The sequence below is a fragment of the Mustela lutreola genome, chromosome 4 (genome assembly GCF_030435805.1).
Source record: "Mustela lutreola isolate mMusLut2 chromosome 4, mMusLut2.pri, whole genome shotgun sequence".
Lineage (NCBI taxonomy): Eukaryota > Metazoa > Chordata > Mammalia > Carnivora > Mustelidae > Mustela > Mustela lutreola.
Window position 1 is genome coordinate 58,724,579 of NC_081293.1, and position 21,108 is coordinate 58,745,686.

Below are 21,108 nucleotides of genomic sequence, written 5' to 3' on the forward strand. Positions count from 1 at the left end.
ATACAAGAGCCTCCAATACAGCTTACTATAGGCTTCTTAGATATATGATCTAATTTCTGGGATACCCATATTTAAATTTTCCTCGACTCAGGTTTCTGCTTGGAATCTTTCTGATTGGGGTTAATCCAAAGCTGCATTATACTCCATTGACCTCAGTTTCAGTCCCAAACCAAAATTGGAGATTTTTTAAAGGGGGATAATTGAAATATACTCTTCAGGATTGATTCTTAGCAGAGAAATGCCAAGAAAGAGCATAGAGGGTGGTATCCCTCTCCACTGCAGACCCCTGTCCGCCCCCCGCCACGTACACACAGGCAAACATGCACACCGCCTCCCCTCGCCCCCTGAGAACTGACTGTGATGAGTTACTCATAGTGTGTTATTACATCTTTAAGTATTTAGGATTTAGAAAAAAATACTAAAAACCATTAATCCAAATTTTTTACCCAGCTTTATGTGTTTGCTGGTAATAATGTAGTTCCAATTGCATATTTATAACAAAAATTAATGACATCCAGAAAAACAAGAAAAAATTTTAGAGACTCTAGAATAGATGTATTTTATATAAACTAGTCTTACTAATTCACTTAAATAAGATTTTTATTTATATTTTTAAATTGCACAGGTTCATAAATTCACTTTATGAAGAAGACATCTCTGATTTTATAAAAATTATACTCTTTAAACAGCATTCAAATGTAATACAGAACCTTGTCTATGTGTAATTCAGAACTGAATGGAGAGGTCTTATATTCCAAAAATTTAACTTGTTAAATGTTTTGGTTATAGATATATAGCTAGTACATAGATACCCATTTATTCTTTAAAAAAAATTTTAAAGACAGTTGTGAAATAGGAATTATATAGTAATTGGGAACAGAATGCAATAGTTTGATAAACATTTTCTTGATTTTGCTTTTCTTGCATCTAATCTCTTTTCTCTGACTTTAAGGAGTAGTGGGGTACTAAAGCATTCAAGTAAAGACGGAATTTGCATGCCAATTGAGAATTATTATGTTTTAAATATTTGTCTTTATTGCATGCTTTATAAATCTGGCAGTTGGATTAAAGTATAACTTCATAAACACATGAAATGCTACATATTAATGAATTTATATATTGTTATACAGGAATTTTTTTGTTTTCCTTTCTTCACATTAATTTTTAAGGATTACAAACTGAAGTTAATCATGATTAAATTTTAGATAAAATATGAAAAATGCATTCATTTTAAATCTAAATTTTGAAGCTTTTATTCATATTTAATTTCATAATTTATTAATATGGCACCCAAATCAACATTTTAAGTTTCAGAATCCAATTCACATATTACCCCAATTCTTTGATATTAAGTGGAAGGAGACATTTTAAATACTATTATGAAATCATGCTGAAAATATTTTTGCATGGAAAAACTTGGATGTACTTGAAAAACTACTGCTTCTTTAATTGGGACTGGGATTAGAGGGATAGAAAGAAGGGCTTAGGCTATCAAGGAAAGTGGAAGAATGAATGTTTGGACTATAGTTGTCATGCTTTATGATCTACAAGCTGTAATTAGGTTAACTCAAGAGTTAGTAAAACAAGGAAAAATTTACTATTAAAAATGTTAAGAGCCAATTAATGACAACCTCTGTAGGTTTGACTTATTACAAAGAAAATGCTTTAAAATGAAAGATTGTTGAGAGCTTCATTTTTAACCCTAGTTAGCTCTTTTGAAAATATACTTTACTGGTCTCTTTAAACTGTACCTGAGAATGTTTCTACTAGTGAAAGATATCTTAAATATATGTCCTGCTTTTCTTAGCCATTTTTATATCTGAAGAACAGTGTATGAAAGAAGTGTGCTGTGTTTATGTGTATATCCATAAGTTGTTTTTTTTTAACCATTCATATGTGAGATGCAAATTAAAGAACTGAAAGTCTAAATAAAGATGGCTTAATTATGGGATGGTGGAAAGTGGGCATGAGGAAAAAGAAAAAGAGCATTCCAAATTTCAGATTATACCACCATTGCAATAAGAATCTAAAATGCTTTCAGAATAACCACTCTAGTTTACTTCCTTACTTATTCTTGTTGCTTCCCTCCAAATAATTTGAGACTTCTTATAACAAAAGACATATGAAATAAAATGAAAAAGGAAATAGGATTACAAAGAAGAAATAAACAGTATAAAAAAAGAGAAAGCCAGGACACTCAACAGAAAGGCTTGCCTGGTTACCATGTTATCGAGTGTAACCCAGTTCAGAGTTTCTGAGCTGAGATGTAAAGGAGATAAGATGAGTTACAGGGCTCTGAAGTTCACTGGGGATAAGGTACAACAATTTCTCAGGGGTAATTTTTCCTGATACATTTCTCACATTTTTTTTTCTTTAAATTTGTGTTCCATAGTGTGATGGGTATTTTCCTCAATGAGAGTTCCAAGTAAATGTAGAAGCATATCCCCAAAGGCTTTTTCTTATATGGAACTGTATTACATGTGGAGGTCAGAGTCCACTATATATGTACCATGTTATGCAGCAAGATAAAAATAAAAACAAAACCACTGAATGTCTAGAAAAGATAAAATTGACTTCCGGGTTGGAGAAGGAGAGGTTCTTCTCTACTGTAAAAAATAAGGTAAAATATGTCTTCTTGCTCTGATTCTTAAAACCAAGAATTCCTTCTCTTTGAAGTACAAACCAGTCTCTATCAACTTTTCCTGCTCACCCCGTCTCAGAAAGAAAGCAAGGCAAGTTTGACCAAATAAGTGCTGACAAGATACACTCTATAGTGATTACATAAATGTATTTTGCATGTATTTAAAATTCAGATTTCAGTCTCTGTTGCATAAATTTAAGGTATAGATCAATTCTCTTGGCAGAAAAGACTGAAAATTGAAAGAGAAAACAAGACAAGGGAACTAAGTCAGTTAAGACATTTTAATTACACCCCGGCCAAAAGAAGATAAAGAAAAGTCTAGGAAAGAAGAAATTTTTATGGAAACATATGATTTCAAATCAGGTATGAAATAAGACAATTACAAAATTTCTATAATATACTAGAAAGAGTAGAAAATGAAGGTGTATTATCATAATTAGCAGTTATAAATAAATCAGTTGTTCATTATTTCCATTGAAAGAACAAACTGACAACAACATCTATTCAATGTCTGAATGATTTAGTTAATAGCTTTTCATGCCTCATTTCTGATACTTTTGAGGGGGGGAGATAAAAATACTGAAGTGATTGAAATACTATGCTAGAGTGACTTGCATATAATCCGTTACTAACTCGTACTCTTATTTTTAAACGACATTTTATCCCCCTGGAATGAAGTAGCTTAAAAGCTAGATGTTTCAGGGTTTGCTTTGATAAGAATCTTACCATTTGGGAATTTCAGAATCAGTAACAGGTGAATAATGTTGATACTTTCCATATATTCAAAAATATATATTGGTACTCCTAAGATTGGTATGTTGTTTGGGATACCATGATTCTGGGGAGAGATGGAAATGTCCTCTGGTGGATTTGTTTTTTTCCTCTTATAGCAACCACATGTAAATGCACTCCAGCAGACAACTTTCTACCACATAATGGTTTGACAAAAATAATTTTAAGAGATACTTTAGTATTTTTTTAGCAATTCTCATTAACAATTTTCTGGATCTTTCATAGAATACCACATGTACAGTCATATGTAGCCAAGTCTTTGATTACTCAAGGGATTTGTAGAAGTCCTAATATCCAAACATAAGCCAAGAGCTGCTTTAACAAAAATGTCAAAAGATCATTTTTAAAGGGAAGCTTCAAGCCTTATATGAATTTTTTTAAGCTCTGGGATATTCAATTTATTGGAAAAAAGGATGTTGGAACATAGGTTTGGTTGTCACATCTGGTACTGAATTAAATGTAGCCTTATTTATACTTTCTAGTAAACTAATAGAGCTATATAATAGCTATAGTTGGACAATTCATATTATAAGATAAATTAAGCATTTACTCTCCAAGTCTTGTTCACCCATCATTATGTCAAGTATGTATGTATTATCATATATCACTCAACTGAGAGATGGGGAAAAGGAAAAAAAAAGACACAGGCATGAAGAAGAGTAAAGTATTCAGAATAATGTAGTAATCTCCCTGTGGTTTACTTAGGGCCCTGAAACTCTCTGTTGCCTCCTTACTTTTCTATCAAAGTTAATTGTAGTATGTTCTGATGGACAAAGAAATTGAATATACCTTTATTTCACATAATACAAAGCTTGATAAATTATGCCAAGTTTTATTTAGAATTATGTCATTATAAGTTTATTATTAACCCTTTCGTTTTTAGCTTAGTTACTCCCTTTTTCTTATTTTCTTATTCCTTCTATTTTAGTAAATGTTTTCAAAACAGGATTTTATTGGGGAATGAACTTATAGCAAATTTAATATGCTATGAGAAATTCAATAGCAATTATAAAATATAGCCGGTCTTCTAATGCTCACTAGCTCAAAGTATTTAATTATGCAGATGTTTTAATCTATAAATTGTCACAGGTCCTTTTGAAAGTAGATGGGTTACAAACCTGAAAAGGAAGTGTGGAGATCATCAAAGCCTTGTCATTTAGCTAGCATTATACCCTATGACTCTGGAATTTCTAACCAGCAGGTGGAGATCTAATAGTATTTCTCAAAGCCTGTGGGGAGAGTGTCCAGTTACTTGCCATTATCATTCCTTCCTGTTCCTACCGCACTCGGGAATGTAAATATCAATATTTCACACTTGTCCTAACAGTTACAGGGCCACATGAATTGAAAAACACATTAATTTTCTTTGTAAATCAACTGGAGTTTCCCAGACTAGATTTTGCTGCCTCTTAATAAGAATTAAGAATGGTCAGAAGCCCAATGGCTTTTATAATTTTATAATCACTGACAAATTATAGCCTCTACATAGGTAGTACTTTAAAGATAACATTTAAAGCACTCACATTAAGGATGTTTCAGGTATGTAATGTAATACAAATTTTTGTAGTCTAATGAATTCAGTTTCTTAGGCTTACTTATTACAATATAGCATGGGCCACACTGCAGTAAACTATCAAGAGTAAAATTTATATGTAATTTATTTTTAAAAATAATTGTTTTTATATGATGTACATTCCATATATCAGAGATACTCATGGTAATTTGCCATACTGCACGCTCTTCATAATCCGCAAGAGTATTTTAGGAGAAAAGCATTAAGACACAATTCCCTTGGCTTTTATTAAAATAGCCAATCATAACGAACTATCTTCATGTTAATACTAAGATACTCTGAAATTCTAAAATTAAAAAAAATATTTATTTTCCCAAGTGGGAAGGTCAGAAAACTATGCCTTGAGCTAGTCACTGAATTTACTTTTACTATTTCAGCTCAGCTTAATGCAAGGTGCATTCTTGAGGATTTAATAAGAAATTACCCTAGGCACCAAACAAACAATGGAATCTTTTGGGAATAATGGTATTCTAATAAAGAGATGTGTTTGTTAAAGAAAATAAAACATATTTAAGAAAGTTAAGAGTTAATGCTACTGAACATTATTGCCTTATTGCCTTATCAGATGATCTGACCACCTTACTAATATTTTTTCACTTTCTTAAAGAATTATTTGATAGCAGCAGAATAAAATACAAAAGACTCTCTAGGTGTAACCTAATTCTTAGTCACTTTAATAGCAGTCTTGTCATAACCAGTAATTGGTGAAAACTTAATTTGTACAGGCAGATACACCTCTTCTACATTTTTTTCACATATTCCTGAGGTCAGAGCTGCAGTATAAGCTTTTTTGACACACACATATTGGATTTGCATGATACAAACAAAATGAAAAACTTCTGACAATCCATAACCTTTGTTGCTTACTATTTTATTTATTTAGTAAAATTGCATATGTCCTGCATTTATCAGGGAATGGCTCAATTGAATACTCTTGATTTGAAGATTAAATTTAGAAGATTTTAGGGGGGAAAAATTAAAATTAAAAATCTTCTTTAACATTTGGGCACCTGGGTGGCTCAATGGGTTAAGCCTCTGCCTTTGGCTCAGGTCATGATCTCAGGGTCCTTAGATCAAGCTCCACATGGGCTCTTTGCTCAGCGGGGAGCCTGCTTTCCTCTCTCTGTGCCTGCCTCACTGCCTACTTGTGATCGCTGTCTGTCAAATGAATAAATAAAATCTTTAAAAAAAAAATCTTCTTTAACATTTATATACAGAACAAATTCAAGGAAAATACCAGACTCAGAAACTACTGGAGTCCTAGATATCCAGAAGCTAATACCCACAAACATCGAAATACCAAGCTAATTAGGAGTAGAGAGTGGAATTTGCAGGACAGGTGTGATATATGTGTTGGGTGATTGGCAATCTTTAGAATCCAACATCTCAAATTGCACTTATTCTGAGGACTTTTCTGATTTTCTCCCAGCAGAATTAATCATTCTCTCCCCTTTATTCCTCTGGCACCATGTTCAGACTTCATTTTTAGAAATATCACATTGAATTACAGTAATTTATTCACTTTAATTTTTTTATTTTTAAAAAATTTTTTAAAATAAATTAATTAATTTATTTTCAGAAAAACAGTATTCATTATTTTTTCACCACACTCAGTGCTCCATGAATGAAAAATCCATGCCCTCCATAATACCCACCACCTGGTACCCCAACCTCCCACTCCCCTGCCCCTTCAAACCCCTCAGATTGTTTTTCGGTGTCCATAGTCTCTCATGGTTCACCTCCCCTTCCAATTTCTCCCAACGCCATTATCCTCTCTAACACCCCCTGTCCTCCATGCTATTTGTTATGCTCCACAAATAAGTGAGACCATATGATAATTGACTCTCTCTGCTTGACTTATTTCACTCAGCATAATCTCTTCCAGTCCCGTCCATGTTGCTACAGAAGTAGGGTATTCGTCCTTTCTGATGGAGGCATAATACTCCATAGTGTATATGGACCACATCTTCCTTATCCATTCGTCTGTGGAAGGGCATCTTGGTTTTCATCTTGGTTCTTTCCATAGTTTGGTGACCGTGGCCATTGCTGCTATAAACATTGGGGTACAGATGGCCCTTCTTTCACAACATCTGTATCTTTGGGGTAAATACCCAGGAGTGCAATTGCAGGGTCATAGGGAAGCTCTATTTTTAATTTCTTGAGGAATCTCCACACTGTTCTCCAATTTATTCACTTTTAAATATTTGATCACTTTGTTGCCTATCTCAGTCCTTGGCATATTATTAGTAAAAGCCAAATAAATGAATAAATACTTATTTGATTGAATGAAAAACACCAAAGTATTGTGGATATAATATAATAGACAATCATACAAAAGAAAGACAGGCCTAATAGATACATGTGAACAAAAATTTGTAACTATCTAGTGAACGCACCACTAGCTGCAAGTGAATAGTTCAAATGGCAAGCAAACTTTGATGGAAAGAGAACATTTCTCCACCTTATTTGACTATACCTTAAAAAAAAACCAACCCTGTTTTATTGACAATTGTCTCTACTTTTAAGGCAGAAATGATTCTGCATATTTTGTTAACTTTTGGTATGTTCATAAAATATTTTGTAGCAAAAATATTATTGAGTAAGTATGAGTTCTAATGATGAGTCTGTTTTCTATTACCAAAATGATTTTGATCGTGGTGTTTAATCATATTCTACTTCAGTATCTTTATTTGTAAAATGTAGCAATCAAAAAGCATTTTTGTTTTTATTCTTGGGGATAAAACTTCTGGTTAGTATTCACCAATTTTAACATAAAGACTGAAAAGATTGAGATTTAACATAAAGATTAATATAAAAAGATTTAACATAAAGACTGAAAAGAACAACTCAATAAATTTATAGGCCATTTTCTCACCTGATGCCAAACAGTAATTAGACTGAGGATGTTGTATTATTAGCTTGTCAGAAGTTATTTAATTCACATATTATTTTAAGTTAATAGAGCTGTTTGAATCAGTCTTCAGAACATCTTACGGATGTTTTACTGAAACAGACATATGATAAAAGATTAATATGACTTAAGCCTCCCCCCAAAGAAAGGTAAAATACAATGAATATATAGAAATATAAAAAGTAATAAAGTTGAAAAAAAAAGGTGGGAAATATATGTGCCCAAATAGAAAGTCGAAAACATTTGCTCTGGCTAAAGTACATTCGGTTCTGAATTTTTAGGCAATCAGGATAACAATTGAGCTTGGTATTTCGCTGCCAGACTAGCATGAATCTAACAAATATTTGAAATAATAAATGTCCATATGTAAAAGTATAGTATTCTTTCTTCATTTCCCTCTCTCTTCATTTTGCCCATCTGAATACTGGCAGTGTTAAGCTCTGTCTCAGTTTTCACTTTTACCCAGAATTATCCCCAGCAGTTTGGCTAACGTTGATTTCATCCTTTGATTGCTCTGTACTCTTGCATGTATTCAATTTACCTTGGATTTTTTTTTTTTCTTAATTTGGATGTCTTTTCTCTTTGCTAAGTCTGTCTCTTGAGAACAGGAAATATATAATATACTCCTTTGTATCTCTCAAAGATTTTTATTTTCCACTAGACATAGATTAGGTATATAATAAACATCCATTGCACTGTTTAAAATGTCTTCAGGTACAACTTTAAGTGAAAAGACATTTAGATTTAAGTGTTGGGCTTAGGGAGGGAGCTTTATTTTTTATATTTTTTTAATATTTTATTTATTTGACAGACAGAGATCACAAGTAGGCAGAGAGGCAGGCAGAGAGAGAGGGGGAAGCAGGCTCCCCACGGCGCAGAGAACCCGATGAGGGGCTCCATCCCAGGACCCTGGGATCATGACCTGAGCCGAAGGCAGAGGCTTTAACCCACTGAGCCACCCAGATGCCCCAGGGAGGGGACTTTAAATGAGCAGTTAGTAGTGGTCACTTTGTCTGTATATCTATCATCTGGATTTGAATTCTTGCTTCAAGATTTAGTAGGTACATGTTATATAATCACTTTGAGCATCACTTTCCTTATCTTCTTAAAACAATAACAGTAGTACTCACTTCATAAGGTTATTGTTAATCTTATTAACCATCTTAAGGAGGATTAAATGAATAAATAAAATGTTCAGAAAAGTAAACATTCATTAAGTGTTAGTTATTATTATTTTATCTTACAGTGCACAGTACTAAATCATTCCATCTGGAAATAAATAGAAATTTCTTCTGGTGGCGGTTATGGAGCATGATCAATCATCTGAGATCGGTCCTCAGAAAGCAAAAGTGTATGACAAAAAACCCATGTCATCATAAGGCATGCATTATCTGAAAACTGTATCAGATCATTAAGTTAAAAAGATGTGACCTCGAACTACATTTCTGTTTTATATTGTATAAAGTGTTTATCTGTTAGAAGACTCTGTTTCCAATCCTATTATGGTTGTGCCAAGGTGTCATACTGAGCTCACACATTTTTATCCCATAACTGGAGTCAAAGGCAAAGAAAAAGTCAATATATGCCACTACCCCAGCCTATTGTTATTTTTCCACAAAATTATGAAGTATGACAAGGATTCATTGTGAAATAGCCATGTCTAAATTGTAATGTTAATTTAAGGAACTCAACTTTGAAGTTTCTAAAATAGGAAACTGACAAGGAGTTTTGAAGGAAGCCCAATACACTGAACTTAAGATTCCATCAAATCCAAAGGTTAAAAAAATGTTGACATCACAAAGATCTCAAGTTTTTGTCCATACAGCAGAGTTCAGAGTCCAGTGTCTTTACCTAGATCTATTGTACATGTGAGACTAGAGCTGGGATGGACCCTGTAGTTTCTTCTCTCAAGGCAGTTAATTTCTTTACTTCATAAATGAGTATGAAATAAGACCTATATATAATGAATGTTATAAGTGTCTAGGACAAGAACTGCTAGAGAGGACTTTAGAAACTGTATTTCCAGCTCTCCATTGTGGTGGATATATTCCTCTACTATTTCCTTATAGCAGAGCAGAATGATAGGGTTGATCCAATCTTTCACCACATTTTCATTAGACTGTTTAGGGCATTATATTTATGGAAATGTAATTGAAAGCAAATATACTATTGATGTAAAATAGTAAGAACAGATGGAGTATATTTTAATGCAATTTATTTCTCAATAACGGAATTTAACTAGGTATATGTGAATTAATGTAATTACTCATACGGTTGAAGCAGCAATTTAGGGTTTATAGTTTTAGGCTATTTCAAAATTGATTTTGAAAGAGCATTTAGTATTTAGTTTGAGTCTTTTATTCTGACTTTTCAGTTTCTCTCTGGAGAAATAATAGCAATAGTTCTTAAACTAATTTTTATTCTTAATATTCTCTCTTTAGTTAGAATTAATTCTATCCACCTGTCTATTATTTGATATGTATCACTATCACAAATATCTCTTTGGTTTTATGTCCCCAATGTCCATATTGGCCTTTACTGATGACCTTTGATAGCATAAATGTCACTGTAAATTTTAATTCTTAGTCTTAGTTTTAAAAGTTACTTGCAGGTTAATGACAATAAGTCACATTTCCTTCACTTACCTCTTGACATATGTAATTTTTTGTCCTCTTCATTATCTTTCATCAAGTCTTCAACACAGATAGCAGCGTCATCTTTGTTTTCCAAAATCAGAATTACTCTAGATTTTCTGGTAAAATTTTTATGTGGTAGTGGTGGTGCCAGAATGAACATGTAACGTGATATTAGATTCAAGATATGAGAGTTTCTTTCTCTCTGGATTTATTGTTTTAAATGTATAGCATACTTTTATCACAGGTTTAGTAGTAGTGGTTTTTAGTAAAAATGTGGTTTAGGGAATATTCCATTGGCTCTTGAATCCACATGGATAACCAAAGACAAATGTATTTTATATGAATCCCACATGTTCAGGTAGTGTGATAGAGGAAAATGCTAACCCAGTTTCTGAATTATATTACCTTGGTCTTGTGCAAGTTCAGGGAGAAAGAAAAGAGGCTATTAGTCTAATGTTTAATAAAAATCTCCTGGAGACACTAATGGAATCAAGAATCTGCCTAAAAAATCATTTAACAGTGAGACCAAGGCAGATTTACCTGAAGACTGAATTCAAAGGTAAACATAAAAAATTTATTTGGTTACCTGCACACAATGATGAAAACATTTGCATTGTCTTAACAAAGAAAATTATTTTTTATTTAGACTGTATACTATATTTTGAGTAATAGAACAAGCAGGGTCTATGTTATTATAAAGTTATCTCTTGCCTTCTTTATGTGGTGTGTTCCCATTATACACATCATTTGTGTAAGTAAAAATTCTCTTTAAAAAAATCTCACATAAAATTATTCATAGGAAATATCCTGCAACCCAAGCTATATCATTGCCAGTTAACATTATATGACTATAGATTATTGATCTTTGTATTGTCATTTGCACGTGGTTGCTTTTTGACTATAGAGGTTTTGCTTCAATGGACAACCTTTGTTTTTTTGCCAGTTGAAGATTATATTATATAGGAAATTGGAAATGAAAATACAACATGAGTATTTGGGAGTATCATTTGAAGGATTTTTCTTTTAATCGTCTACTTCTTTTAGGAAACAATGTATAAAATTTCAAGAAAGTAATGAACATTTTTTTCTATTAAGTTACTGACAGGATATTGAAGGAAATCTCTACATAATGTGAAATAGTTTAGGCAATTTTTTCTGTTTAAGAATAGGAAGGTGTATTCTTTCTCTGCTGTCTTCACATTCACTATTATAATATATATGCCTAATTATATTGATTATGGTCTCTTTTCACTTCTGAAAACAGTGCCTCTAAGGTGATAGGAGCACATCCCTAGAGTCTGACGAACTGGATTTGAATATCTGACTCTCTTGTATGAGGTTTGGCAAATTATTAAACTACCATGATCCTTATTTTCCTCTTCTTTAAAATGGTCATCATACCTCTTTCCTAAGATGGTTTGAAAATGAGATGAAGACAGTACAGTGCTAATACACCATAAATCAATTCTTTTCTCTTTCCCCACCTCTAGCTTTCAGCTATTATATTATTATCCATGGGAGCAAATAATAAGTTTTAGTTAAGTGAATAACCCAGCTGATTTAAGACTGTTTTCAGATATTTGTGTTGAAAAAACTAATGGGGAACAAAATTTATAAACAGCACAATATGTCAAGAAACAACCTGATCATTTTATGTATAGTTGTTCTTTGTTTCACATTCCTCTAGTCAGGAAAAATGTTCAGCCAGGCTTAGCAAACTAGGATCACATTGGCACAAGAAAGCACAAGAATTAATAATTTTAGACTATAGTAAAAAGCAATTGAATGATTTAGTGAAAGTAAGTTCATTTGGACAGCATTTTGCAAAACTTAGCATGCATCAGAGATTATTAGCTCCAGAGATTCTGATTCAGTAAATTTAGTACAGACCCAAAGGATTTGATCTTTTTTTTTTTTTTTTTCTTAAGTAGGCTCTACATCCAGTGTGGGGCTTGAACTCACAACCCCAAGATCAAGAGTGTCATGCTCTACTGACTAAGCCAGCCAGGTGCCCAGGGATTTGCTCTTAATAGTAACAGAAGATATGATAGGTAGCACAAGTTTAAACCAATAAATAGAAAAAAAAATGTCAACTTTATCCATCCATGTTATCTTAGTACTATTTTTCACATGAATCCAGGTAAACTCAATAAGTGAAAATGACTGAAAATGATCACACTCCAGTGTCTATACACTTGCTCAAAACCTAGTGTCAGTCCTTCATTTTATACAGCCTGAGGCAAAGACTGCATCACAGAACCTTCAAGGCCATACAGTACAAGAGTGCTGCATTATGTAACACAAGATATACTGCAGTCAGCTTACAAAATATAAATTAATGGACAGTGTTTCAGATTAGAAAACAAAAAAGGATTTACTTCAAGGATCCTTATCACAAGGTCCCTTGATGCCTTTGAAATATTATTTGATTTATACAAAACCTATTTTCACTTAGCTTTTCAGTAAGAAACACATATAAAATGAAATCTACAAATGTTCAGGAAAGAACAGGAAGAAACTCAAGAGTTTTCTAAATCCTAGACAGCTGAGGCACTCTGTTGCTTTCAGGTCACTGTTCTTAAAAGAAAGGTAAATAATCAGCTATAGACTTTTAAAAACATAAATATTACTCTGAATTAGAAAATGTTGAACATAAGAAGCCTCCTGTCTGACAATAAAATCATAATACAAGTCATAAGAGAACTTTAAAAATAACCCATCACTACTTTGGTATTTTTTTAAGTGTTTCTTCTCCATTAGAGTTGATAGTAAAACGAAGCGCGATTGTTGATTGTCAGTGTACTCTACCCTTGTGGGTATGTCAAGAGTTTTGAAAGCACAGATCCTGGATTTCCTGCCCTTAGTATCTCTCTAGTTAGGGACAGTTGTGGTGCATTGAGAAGGTCATATCAATAGTTAGAAGCTCCTACTGAAAGACCAGTGCATCTGTGTTCTTACTGCATAACCAATCCATCTAGACCTTGGGACTTTTTACATGTTAGGAAGTTGTTATACTATTACCCAGGGTTAAACCATTAAGAGGTATGTCAGTATAAGATATTACTGTATCTGCTTTAGAGATTTCTCACCCTTTCTCCTGAGGCCAGATTTCTCTTAGTCCCACCACTTTTTCCTTCGTGTGCTGCCATCTACCCCATTCATCTGATTTTCTTTCTTTTAGCATACTAATAGTTTGCATCATCATGCTTTTAGATTCTTATTTTGAATGTTTAGTTTGAGAGATGGTATCTGTCTTCTAGTCAGAAGTAGACAAAATGAAATATATGTCTTTACTACCATTTACAGAGGTTTTATTTTAGAAAATATTTTTGCAAAGAGATATTGCTATTTCCAAGGACTTTGTGGAGCCTGATATGATTTCAGATAGGATTATGAAATTTGTCTTGAATGTTGAATGTAGACAAGTTTTCTTTCCTCCTAAAAATGTAACTTACATTAAAATCTGTGTCATTTATGATTTTCTGGAACATTCAAGAGGGAGTAGGGATAGACACTTGATAAAAATGAGATCAATAAAATTTTGTTTGCCTGTCACCATATGTTTTGGCATCTATACATCAGTTTGGATAAATTACATTTCATTTTTTGTAGGAGGAATAGAGAAAGTTATTCTCTATTAGGAAAAGTATAAGAATGCAGAATTTTTAAAAAAATCACAATTTAAGAAGTACTCTCTCTCAGACAAAATAAGGGGGAAAAAAAAAAGAAAAATTATAAAGGTCTTCCCAATTAGCTCTGAATTGAGCATGTGTTCCGTTGAACATGTGTTGAACATGTGTTGAACCTCGCACTGTGGATCTGTTTTATAACCCACACAATCTCAATTTAGATGGTCTTTGGTTTCTTTCCTTGTGTTTCTTCATTTTATGTCCGTACCTTGGGTCTACATATATCCACTTCTTGGAAGCAACTCATCTTCACATTTACAAATGATATAATATGTTAAGAAATCTATGACTTCCTGTACTTTTTGAACAAAGAGTTTTAATGTGAGAGCCCAGAGTAGCACACAGAAAGAGTTCATTTAGCTCATATACTATACAGATAGAAGAACTGAGTTAAATTGGGATTAAACAACATGACAAACTTTTTTCTTTTTTCATTCTGTTCATTATCTCTGGAAATTCTCTGGCTCTAATTGGAGAGGAGGCTTTTAATACAGCGGAAAAACTAAAAGGCTCTGAACTTGGAGAATGGTTTAGTTCCACCAATTATTAGCCTTGTGTTCTTGGGTAAGTCACTACTTTTCTGAGATTAATGTGTCTTCATAGGGTGGTTTTGAAGACAAAACGAAATAATTTATGTAAAATGTGGTTTGTAAACCTCAAAACGCTGCACAAATGTATCATTTGTTGCAGCTACTGCTATACTGTAACCATGCTGGGTCAAACTGCACTTTTCAACTCCAAACACATCAACATTCCTGTTATTTAAATGAATGAGCAGTAGACAGGCAGGGAGACCTGGGGGCAGGGTGGTTAGAAAGAGGAAATCAGAGATTCATGAATGCTGAAAAAGATAGGTTATAATTAAGGATTTTAGACACAAATATATAAATTGCAAATGTGTGATAAAGATTCCAGACATAGTTTCCTCTAATAGGTTTTCACTTCCTTTTCCACCAACCCACAAGACCCTGAAATGGCAGAATAAAAATTACGCAAACAAATAAACCAGAATCTTATTCTTCTTCTTTTTTTTCTTGTAAAAGATCCTTTGGGTTGAATTTAAAATATGAGAAATTCAAAATTTTTAGTTTATTTGGTTCGTACTGTATTAAGTCTTCAGATGCACAGAGCTGTGGTTCTAAGATGACTGCTTCTACTTATATTTATCTTAGATGAATTTAAAATGTTTAGGAAAGAAAGTTTGCTTCAGGATGTTAAGAGCACATATTTGTGAAGCTCCGTGGAACCTTGTATTTCTAAAAATTATATATCAATTTGAAAATGTCTGGAAATAGATATAAAATGCTTATTTATGTGAATTAAAAATGTTTGAATCTTTGCAAGGACAACTTCTAAGAAGAAAAAAATTGCAAATGACATTTTGGTTTATATAATAAATAAAATTTTGCATCCAATTCCAGGCCCACAATAATGGCTTATAATTAATCCTCTATAAATTTGCTAACTGTGCAAAACAAAACCTCAATGTAGAGGATTAAGAATACTGACAATGATATATTGCAAAGAAATTAGAAATCAGAAAAAAATAAACATTAAGATTAGATGTAACATGACAAAAAATTTTGAATAGCAAACAATTTATGCAAAATATGTTACAAAATCTGGTTTGCTAAATAGTTGATAGACATTAAGTTTCACTTAAATTAGTAAGAGAGTTTGCTTCTTCCAATTTTTTTTCTGAGTGTATATTTTCCAACAAAAATTTGCTGTACATTTTTTCAGTTCATTCTTCTTTAAGCTGCTCTTCAATTTGACATGAAAAATCAGCATAAGACTAGACGTTTGTAGATAGTTTGTAGATTTATTTCTTTGGAAGAAATAAATTGAAAGTTTGATGCTGTTTTTGACAAATTCTTTTCTTCATTATTTTTGATTGTGTTTGACCCTTTTGGATTGACATTTGCTCAGCCTATTTTTGATGTTATGAATACAAAATGACAACATAAAAAAAGCGTTTCTCCTAGTGCAACAGCAATTGAAACTTGTAGTTTTATATTAAAAACACACAATAGAATGTGTGAATACCAGAGATAAAATAACAACAGTTTCAAACAATAATCTGTGTCAAGCAAACAGCAGAAACAAGTTGATTATTTCATCCTCTGAAAAGTTGGTTTTCAGAATTTCATTTAAATTTACTTTATAATACAATTACATAATCAATATATGATCTGGGGTGGCTTCAAATTACTCTGGGTTATTTTCCAGATAATTTAGAGGTGAATCTCATTATGGATGGCAATATAAACAATTTAGAACATATTAAGGATGTTTACAGTTTATTTGAGTTATAAAGTTCTCCACCATGGCTGATATCTATATGGAATGAGCTCTCAAAGTTTTGATTTCTTCCCCAGAAGAGAATTGATGTAGCGCACAAAGTGAAAAATTTCACATACTTCCTTTGAGATGTTCCCAAATATAGCCTCACAATTCTAAATGAAAAGTTGTTTTAAAAACCAGGCACATTTTGCACTGACTGATGGTTATTTTTAGGTAAACCACTTTAGGTTAATTAGGAGAAAATCAGCTACTGTACAATTATTATGCTCTATCCTTCCCACCTTGGCCTGAAAATAATGAGATGTAACAAGTTTTTCTTTGTCACTGGCAGCTGCACCTTTTAAGTGTATCAAAGTCTGTTGCTGTGGTTACGGCCTTTGTTTCCAGTGATGTTTTGTCCATGCTTCCCCCTACCCTTAACAATGGGTTACTCAAAAGAATGAAATAATGAGTCAATTCATTCAAAAATATGTTGTTAAAATGTCCCTCTTTATCATTACATTTCACTGCTTAGAAACTAGGCTGTAATTGAAGGCAACAGTTAAGTCTGAGAAGTGTTAAAAAAAAATCTTTGATTTTTTTTTTTTCATTTATAAGAAAAACCTGCCTATGTAATTGAAGAACTTCTTACAAGTCTCAATAATTAAATCCTTTTTAGTTAATGTATTATTTCTGGAAGAAGTAGATAAAATTCTACGCAATAAGCATGATAAAAATCGTGCATGTTTCGCACAGCACAGAATTTTAGAGTCAAGGTTTCTGGGCACAAAAGCAGTAACAAAACAGTCCCTACAAAACTGAGTAACTCTGAATAACACAAGAAATAATATTTTGTTAATTTAAAATTTTAGAAACTGAAATGTGTAAAGTTTGTAAAGTAAAATGTAATTAAATTATGGTACTGTACATACCAGTTGTTTCTATAATTGAAACTTTACAATATGAAAAATACATTAGCTCTGTACAGTTTTTACAGGTAGGTAGGATGAGTTTTGAAAAAAAGATTCTTTTTCTTTTTTCAGGGTCATACTCTGTTTAAGTCAAAAAAATACTGCACAACTTAGCTAATTACAAAGTGTAGACTTGAAACAATTCATGTCTTCTTTATTTCATGAATAAATCTTGGATTTTTGTTTAACAGGGGATTTTTGTTGTGTTTTGCTTTTAGAGTCCACAATGAACAAATCTTCCTCATTTTGTCCTTGAGGTTACAAAGTTTGGTGGCAACCCTTGGCTACCAATTAGCTCAGTTAAGTCAGCTGCTGTTTATGGTCACTGATTTGGCCAGCTGTTGTGATTGTGCTCAGGTCCAGCTCAGTCTCTAGGTGTGATTCCATCGTATCTTCCTGTGCATTCGTTTCAAAGGACTTATGAGAGAGAAGTTCATGATGCACCCCACAGTAACTTATTGTGGGCTGGTCGTATGCCAGAAAGGTTGACACATTCATTGATAAAGGTATCTGGGGAAAAAAAATGACATAAGAAAAATCAGTTATAAAATGACAAACCACTTTGGGGGCAAGATTTGACTGTGAAGTATGGACCTGATTACCTCTGGTTAAATCTGTGAGTCAAGTGCCCCCAGGCTATCCTACTAATGCCCCTTATTCTCTGCGGCTAAGTACAATGCAACAGTTTTAAATCCTGGGATGGAGTGGTTAATGCTTAACTAAAATTATCAGGTAAAGAGTAGGCTGAATGGTTCTGAAAATCCTACAAGCTTTATTGAAAAAGTCAGAAAATGCTTTTCCTCACTAGGTAGAATTGTGGTTTGAGAACTAAGGAAAGTGTTACTTGGTTATGTCTCATGTTGGAATACAACAGAACAGTAGTTCTCAAACCTTATCATGCGTAAAAATCACCTCTTCCTTCTTTATCTCCAATCTCCCACTCCCTTGAGTTTCTGGTTCAGTAGGTCTGGTATAGGGCCTGGAATCTGCATTTCTTACAAGTTCCCATATGATGCCCATGCTGTTAATCTACACACCACATTTTGAGAACCGTTGCAGAAAGAGAATTGTCCAGGCAAGTCATTTTGGCTCTTCTTACTCAATAATTACTTAATATCTATTTCACTGTGAAAATTTTTTGAAACATTAATGTCTGTAGTTTAGTCCGTATATCTAAAATTTAGGCTTAGGGAACTCCTAAGGAAGAACCTAAGGGCTCCTATGAAGGTGTAAAAAACAACAAAAATGGTGCTAGTTTGAAGAAACTAGTGATAAAACTGAGGAAGGGACTCCTTTGCAAGTTGCAGCTTAATGAAAGAAAGCAAATCGGAAAGATCCAAGAAAAAAATCAGAGTGACCACTGTGAGCAGAAGGGAAACATACATATTGCAGACAAAGTGTAGTCTGAAATGTGATTAGATGTCAAAATCTAGGGATTATTTCCATTTTTTTCAGTGAAATAAAAACTTGTTCTAAGAAGTAGACAGAATTGAGGAAACCAGCTCCGATCTCTTTTTAATATCCTAGCTACTAATTCATGTTGTTGAACTGCCTTGGATAAAAACTTCTGCCATTCTTGTTTTGTGAATGGATAAAATATATTTCTGTTTGAGCATATCAGACTAAATTCCTTTCTGATCTCAGAAGAGATTAGAGCCTAAAGCTAAGAAAAAAAAAATGTCTAGTTTTTGTTCTTTTGTTAGTTAATTGTTGTTTATCCTTTTCTCCATGCTTAAGAACCCTCGTGGCTAGTTCTCTTTCCATCCTACCCTTCTCTCCATTTATTTTTTTTCTCCAGTAAAAGTCAGTTGAGCCTTTATTTTGTTGTTTTCTCTTAAACAAAAGAATTCACTTGTTTTGAGATTATTGCCTATTTTTAATATGAACATTTCAATGTATCAAATGTGTAGGGTTTAGTCCTTGGAGACAGAAATGTAACCTAATTCATCAAATTAAATTCCTCAGCAATTCTTCCTATTTATGTGGATTTAAAAAAATTTTTGAAAAAAATTTTGAAGCATACAAAAAATTTGAAGACATTGTACACTTTAAAAAATGGTCAAGAAGATTGAAAGATCATAAAGGCGCTCATTTTAAAATAAGAATTCCTGCTGTTGCTGAAGAAATACTCAGATAACTAAAATATATTATTATGCAAAAGTAATTGTGCAGCATGAATGGATTTGAGTTATAGGAGAATATGAAAATAGAACTGTTACTTGGTACATGAGTTTTACATTAGCCTCTGGGAAATCAATGCTCTGTAATGTGTTATGGGTCATATATCTGTTGTTCTTATTTGTCATGGAAACTTCTGCTTCCTGGCTTACTTGGAATTAACTCTACTGTGAATAATTTGTACTTTCTATGGTGACAATTCATGAAAAATAATAAATCATGACATATTTATTATATGTGTATGTGTGCAGCACACACGCACAATTTCTTGCTTGATTTAATATCTATAGGCAGCTGGTATCCAGAGTGCAAGTCCTAATTTGTACCATATCAGTTAGCTCTCATTATTCATTTAAAAATTCATACATATTTTCTTTAAAGTTTCTTTCTTTTTCTTTTTTTTAATGTGCCTTATTTTAAAATACCTAACCCCCTAGTTACACTTTTTCAAACCAAGTCATATTTTTCACATTTTAATATTTCTGAAATTGTTATAGTTCTTAATATCAGTATGAATGTTTAACATATATTTTCTTCTGTACAGTTGAAAATGACTATTAAAGTTAATGATGTCTTAATATCAAGAAAATAACATAGTGAATAGAATTTAAGCAGCTAGCCATATCTGAATATAACCTCATGGATTTTCTCATTAACTTAAATGATTTTGAAAGTCTAAGAGTTAACATTAGATATATTCACATGTATATTTATGAATATATACATATAGTGATGTACATATATACACAGTATATTTCCATAAATGTAAATACACACACACATATATATAATCTTGTAGTCAACTACTTATGATTTTAAAATCATTTAAATCAGGTATGAAAAATACAAATTTTGGTGATACATAAGTTTTGGACAACCTCAAATAACAAATAACAAATTTGTATTTGTTATATATATATATGTTATATATACATATATATATGTGTGTATACACACACACACACAGATAGGTAGACATGCTACATATAATAAATATATATAAATAAATATATAAATATTATATATAAATATATATATAAATATATATAAATATATTTATAAAATATATAAATATATATTTATTTAAAATATAATATATATTATAAATATATATAAATAAATATATATTATATTAAATATATAATAAATAAATAAAATATAATAAAATATTTTTTAAAAAGATTTTGTTTATTTTTAGAGAGAGAATACACAGGGGGAGGGGAGAAAGAATCCCAAGCTGACTCCTCATGGGGCTCAATCTTAGCACTCTGAGACAATGATCTGAGCTGAAATCAAGAGTTGGATGTTAACAAACTGATTCACCCAGGCACTCCTATTTACTTGTTTATTTGTTTATTTATTTATTTATTAAAGATTTTGTTTATTTGAGAGAGAGAGGGAGAGCATAAGCAGGGTGGCAGGAGAGGTAGAAGC

At 32.3% G+C, this 21,108-nt stretch overlaps 2 protein-coding genes across 3 annotated transcripts in view; one reads left to right on the forward strand and one right to left on the reverse strand.

The window, feature by feature from the left end:
* Nucleotides 1-21,108, forward strand: part of CTNNA3 (catenin alpha 3) — a 1,866,967-nt gene that overhangs the window by 644,684 nt on the left and 1,201,175 nt on the right. The gene's annotated exons all lie outside the window — the stretch shown is intronic.
* LRRTM3 (leucine rich repeat transmembrane neuronal 3) overlaps nt 10,817-21,108 on the reverse strand; it is a 171,252-nt gene continuing 160,960 nt past the window's right edge. Inside the window, exon 3 of the mRNA XM_059170127.1 lies at nt 10,817-18,006. Within this exon, the coding sequence (XP_059026110.1) occupies nt 17,797-18,006 (210 nt within the window). The 3' untranslated portion in view covers nt 10,817-17,796. The remainder of the gene's footprint in view (nt 18,007-21,108) is intronic.